General features: G+C 37.1%; 1 protein-coding gene across 1 annotated transcript; it reads left to right on the top strand.

Moving 5' to 3' along the window:
* Positions 1 to 1,738: 1,738 nt before the first annotated feature.
* LOC121397370 lies at positions 1,739 to 4,119 on the top strand. The gene is made up of 2 exons (XM_041574014.1): positions 1,739 to 2,836; positions 3,681 to 4,119. Exons 1-2 carry the CDS (start codon positions 2,122 to 2,124, stop codon positions 3,938 to 3,940), a joined length of 975 nt encoding a protein of 324 aa, XP_041429948.1. The 5' UTR covers positions 1,739 to 2,121; the 3' UTR covers positions 3,941 to 4,119.
* Positions 4,120 to 6,295: the final 2,176 nt, after the last annotated feature.

Below are 6,295 nucleotides of genomic sequence, written 5' to 3'. Positions count from 1 at the left end.
TGTACTTGGTGACACTCTATCCACTTCTGTACTCAAACTGCGTCTTTTTTTCAAATCCAAGTGTGATAAAATCAGATCCAGCTGTAATATTTCCCATGTTTATAAATTATGATTTGTCCTTCTCACTTGTCCTCATTTCCTTCTCATAATTTTCCTTTCTACCTCTCTTTGATTTACTTCCTCTCTTTCCCCTTACTTCATTTTCCTCTCGTTCCTGTAGTCCATCTTTTCATTCTCCATATGAGTACACTCTGTTCTCTTCCTAATCAGCTTTATCCCTTAGGATTTTTTTTTCTGTTTCATATCAATAATTTTATTCCCCATTATTTCCAAATCTTTTTTAATTCTCCCATCACATTTATCATAATTAACAAGTTCTTTATATACACTAAGGGGCAGATTTACAAAGCTCGAGTGAAGGATTTGAATTAAAAAAACTTCGAATTTCGAAGTGTTTTTTGGGCTACTTCGACCATCGAATGGGCTACTTCGACCTTCGACTACGACTACGACTTCGAATCGAACGATTCGAACTAACAATCGTTCGACTATTCGACCATTCGATAGTCAAAGTACTGTCTCTTTAAGAAAAACTTCGACCCCCTACTTCGGCAGCTAAAAGCTACCGAAGTCAATGTTAGCCTATGGGGAAGGTCCCCATAGGCTTGCCTGTGATTTTTTGATCGAAGGATATTCCTTCGATCGTTGTATTAAAATCCTTCGAATCGTTCGATTCGAAGGATTTAATCGTTCGATCGAACGAATAATCCTTCGATCGTTCAATCGCAGGATTTGCGCTAAATCGTTCGACTTCGATATTCGAAGTTGAACGATTTTAGTTCCTAGTCGAATATCGAGGGTTAATTAACCCTCGATATTCGACCCTTCTTACATCTGCCCCCCAATGTAGTTTCAATTTGAGCAATTGACGTTTTCAATCTTTCTTGTGCTGAATGATATTTGTTCTCTAAAATCTGCATCAGTTTAAAGGAAAATTCCGAGAGAGTTTCTTACCATCTCTTCCATGAGATTTATTTCCTGCAACTCAAATGCTGGGTATTTTTTTATTCTCAATCCTCTAGGTACTCTTTTAAGTTTAATATAGTTCTCCAGCATGGAAGTCTCCCACCACAATTTTAACTCTTTGGTTGACACCCTCTGAAGCTTTTTGAACAGTCCAAACATTTTAACTGTAGATTCTTCATTATCTATTCCAGATAAGCATTTGTAACAAGCTAAGTATCTCTCCCTTCTCTCGCATCTCTCCTTTTGGAACTACAGTCAGCCTGCTGCCTCAATTATAGAAGACCCAAAACTAGGGGAATACAACCAAAAGAGGTACATCTCAAGCACCCAACCCCACTATTGCATCCCAGGCATGTGTAAATAAGAGTACAAGTGGAGCTCACCAAATCTCTTTATCGGATTTTCCCTCGGGGTATCCTGTGTGTGATATCCCAATTGAGTCAATCTATAGAAATATGTAGAGGTGTGGGACAAATCCAAGGCAGCAACTGGACTGCAAAACTTCTTGTATATGATATTGGGTAAATGAGCATAAGACCATGTTTATAGGGGTAAACTTCAGATCTACAATTTTTAAAGTTCTAGAGGTAGCCGTGTAGCAATTAATGGTGTCACTGGCTAGAATCTTGAGCCATCCATGTGACTGTATACATATGCAATAACATTTCTGAGACCTAACTAAGCAACTTCTAGGCAATTATTGTCACTGATATTTCTATATAATGAGCATAATGACAGGTGGTTCTCAAGGATTACACTTTCAACTCCTTATTAATTGGTCTCTTGAGTTTACTTAATCTTGACTTTGCACAGTATAAAAGACTCACACACTCTTTAAATCCTACAATACTTTTTGACAAACCATACAAATTCCAGGAATTTCTATTCTAGGAAATCAATAATTATTTTGTGCATGCACAATATTTATTTACCAGCCTGATGTTATTTCTATTTTTATTTTATTAAACAATTCAAAACAAAGGATGGCCATGGAAGACAAGCAGTTGAGAATCGCTAACCCACCAAAACGAAGACATATATAGGAAAGACCCCACCATTATACAGTGAAGATTAGAGCTTAGCAAGGCTGAAGACATGATTTTCAATGATACAGCTTTTTGTGATGTGGACATTTACTTTCAGTTCTGTGCTTTTGTCAGAAGTGTTTTAATATTTCCCGGCTTGGTGGTGAATTCCCTTATCTTGATGTCTGTCATCATGTGCCTAAACAGCAAGAAGAATCGTATCAAGAGCAGCATTGTGGCTTATGTAGTGGGCAGCACCGCCTTTAATATCGCAAATCTACTTTCCTGGCCTTTAATGATTGACTGGAGGATTTATCAGAAGTGGCGTTTTAGCTCACCAGTGTGTGAGCTAATGGTCTATGTGAAGCAAATAGCTAGCACCGTATCGTTCTATTATGTCTCTTGCATCTCCTTTTCCATCTATATTGCCATTGTGTTTGGTCATAAGATTGTTGACCATAAGTTGTTCACTATTTTTCAACTGTTTTTTCCTTGTTTGGTTCTGATGACAGAAGAGATGATAGAACATATCCTGGGATGGAAGTTTTCTCATTATGATAATGTTTATGAGACGTGTTTCACCATCATCAATGACCAGACCATGAAAATCAGAATGCTCTTCAAGATCTTGCTAGGTCTCCCTTTGACTGCCTATTTTTACCTCCATATATTACTTACTATTTTCAGGAGTGCCCAGGTCATGAAAAGAAGTCAAGCTACAAACAGGAAACTGGCAAAAACTTTCTCATTTATCTGCCTGATAACTTTCATTGCACATATCCCAGGTAAGTCAAGTTGCCTTTCCATAAATGCAAAGAATTCAACCCCATCCTTAGGTGCTTGTAGGAATAAAACAGGCTTTATGCAAACATTTGACACACAAAGTCACACTGTTTTACCTACTGAAACTTCAGCAGTTAAGTGGCAGATTCTGATATGTTCCATCATGGAAACAAATGAAAGCATAGTTATTATGTTAACGAGGGGTAAGCATCATCAACTTGTAAATGAATAATGAAATCTGCCATAGAGCTTGATCCATCTATAATTTAAACTTGCAGAACCATGTTCTTTATATTTTAGAAACAAAAAAAATATAAAGAATTATGTTGTATCTTTGGGTTCTTGCAGCACTTATAGGTATAGGCATTGACTACTGCCCCATCCTGATGAAGGTATCCTGTGAGGCACTTTCAGTGACTCTTAACCACATTCAGGGGATTCTTATTTTGGAATTGGCATGGGGAATACAGAATTCAATTGTATATTCTTGAAATTATATTTAAGTTATTGACAGTCAGCCTAAACAAATATGTAATTCCTAGAATCCCACTCAAGCTCTTTATGTTGAATGAATTGCCACATGCCGTACGATTATAATAGTAATATAATTAATACTAAACAGAACTACCCACAACTTGCGTCACTATAGTAATCTTTCAATAAAAATTGTTAGATTAGACCTACTATTAATATATGTCTGTGCTAGGGTAGGAGCAAACACATACGCATACAGAATAATGTCTCATAACTGAAATGATATCTGTTCTGCAGTGGAATTCCATAAAAGTTGCATGGTATTCAGACAAGTTGAAATTTAATAATAACCATAACCAATATTTCTCTTAGGTGGAATCCTACCTCTAATTGCAGATAAAAACATTTGCCTGGAAACCGCCACTGAGTTTTTATTTGACCTGCCCATCTTCACAAATCCAGTCATTCTCTTCTGTATGAACAAGGAGCTGAGAGTGCAGTGCAAGAAGCTGCTGGGAGGAATAAAAAGGACCAGATCTGGATCACAGTTCAGTCACTCAATTGTCACAACTGACTCCCAGCAAGCCTCCAGCAGCTCTAATAATTTGAAGCTGGTGAATTCTGGTGACTAATCTAACATACTAAAGATATAAAAGTTTAAATGAGAAGTTTCTTAAGTGAACATATTAAATATATGAAATACGTGTGGTGTGTTCCTGAATATCTGATTTATATTATGGTTGTCACATTCAGTGTAAACCTGTCAACCTATTGGCTTCTTTTCCAATTAATTTGGTAAACATAAGTCCAAACTTGAAACACTGCTGCAATATTTTTTGAGGAAATTGCATTGTAGTGGTACCTTCCGGTGGGCACACAGCAGTCACTAAAAGAGCACATACATATGGAGTAGACTGGATAAAGATGAAGTATCTGGCACCCACAGCCACATCCTTTATTATCAAAATGAATGTTATATCATATACACCATGTAGAGCAGATACTGTATATAAATATATTCTACTCCATCAGTATTCTGGCATGATCATCCCCAAACAACACTGGATTGGGACACCTTTGTGGCATTCAGGCCACACTTTTCATGTAGCTCAGCTATAATCAAGTTCTTAATTTTCCAGATCACATCCATCCCCTATCCTTTAACCCTGGTAATTCAAATAGTAATACACTTTCCAGATGTCTAACAAATTTATGATTGTATGAATTCAATCAAATTAGATCTAATCATTTTGTATCCATTTGTGATCGTTCAGCTAGCAGTCCTGCTATTCATGGAACACTGACATCAATAAAATATTGATATTGCTTAAAGCAACATGAAAAAAATAATTCCCCATATTTTTTATGGCATACAGTGGCTCACCTATTGATGTGGGAGTCACAAAAGGCTTGGTTAATGTAAATGTTAAAAATAGTGCTAAATACTTAGTAAGTTAGATAGAAAAAAAGACACACGTCCATCCAGTTCAACCTTTTAAGTCTATATATAATCTGCTTAACTGCTAGTTGATCCAGAGGAAGGCAAAAAAAAAAACATTTGAAGCCTCTCCAATTTGCCTCAGAGGAGGAAACTATTCCTTCGTGATTCCAAGATGGCAATCGGACCAGTCCCTGGATCAACTTGTACTATGAGCTATTTTTCATAACCCTGAATTCCCTCACTTGCTAAAAAGCCATCCAACCCCTTTGTAAATCGAATGTGTCAGCCAGCACGGCCAATTTAGGGAGAGAATGCCACATCTTCACAGCTCATACTGTAAAACAACCCCTTTCGAATATTTAGACTCAACTTTTGGGTGACATCTTGTCATTTGGAAAGACCTACTGGTTAATAAAGCACTATATATATATATATATATACATACATAGTTGTCATATAACCCCTTAAGTGCCTCTTTTCCAGCGTGAACAAACCCAATTTGGCAATAATAACTTACATAAAGGTTTTACTGACTGAATGCAGTTTCAGGCTTGTGTAAAATATCCTTGCTTTCTACTTTAAATCCAAAAAAGTAGAAGCCACTGGAGAAGTTTATCAGTGGACTGATTGATGCATATTCCCTTGCTAAATATTTTACTAGTAATTTATTTTTTCAGCATTGGTTTCAAAGACTGATCTTCCCCCAATCTAGATTTTAGAGGGAAAACATCTCCAAGACAAGCAACTGCTTCTGAAGGCACAAGACCACACCTTGAAGGAAATAGCTGGGGAAGCTACAATCACATGGAAGTTTAGACTTCCTTCTTAGAAAAGTACAAAGTTATGGAAGCACTTTAAAATATAACAAAAAACATGGAGATTCCAAGCATGTAGATGTCAGACTATTATGTGCATACTCATTTTTGTATGCTGAGGCAATTCTGGCCAGATCCCAAGTATGCCAGTGGATGAAGCACATTGAAATGTTGGTAGTAAGTCATAGCAGTTTAGCAAGAGACACTAGGGATTGGTTATAAACAAACAGCAGTGTGCAAAGTGCATTTTTTTTACCTGAAATCCATATTCCAGCTTTATTGTAGCTACTTTGCGATTCCAGCTTTATTGTAGCTACAATTGTGCTCGCGTTTTGACAGAAATCAGATGTAAGTTACATTTAGCATTTTTAAAGTGGGTGTTGCTTCACTTACGGAGTGCCCATTGAAAATGTGCTTGAATCCTATTCATTGGACACAAGTGTGGTGCACCTATTGATGCAACCCGCTGTGGTTAACCCTGGAGCAACCTCAGGTCAAGGTTGGTGGTACCTCCAAGGTTTCCCAGTGTCATTAGTCGTTATAGTTGCTCACCATTCACCGAAAGAGGTAGATAGATGAGTTGGCAACCAACTCACTATCTATATTTTAGAGCATGTTTATTAGTTACCCCTACTGTGTCTGTCATATTGTTTTTTCAGCACCCAGTCCTACGCTTCCAAGTGAAACTGCCTACCCATAAAGTTGATATAGTAAGTATTGTTTTTAGTGCT

The sequence above is a fragment of the Xenopus laevis genome, chromosome 8L, assembly GCF_017654675.1.
Source record: "Xenopus laevis strain J_2021 chromosome 8L, Xenopus_laevis_v10.1, whole genome shotgun sequence".
NCBI lineage: Eukaryota > Metazoa > Chordata > Amphibia > Anura > Pipidae > Xenopus > Xenopus laevis.
Note: the sequence above shows the minus strand (reverse complement) of the source record. Positions and strands in the feature narration are given on the sequence as shown.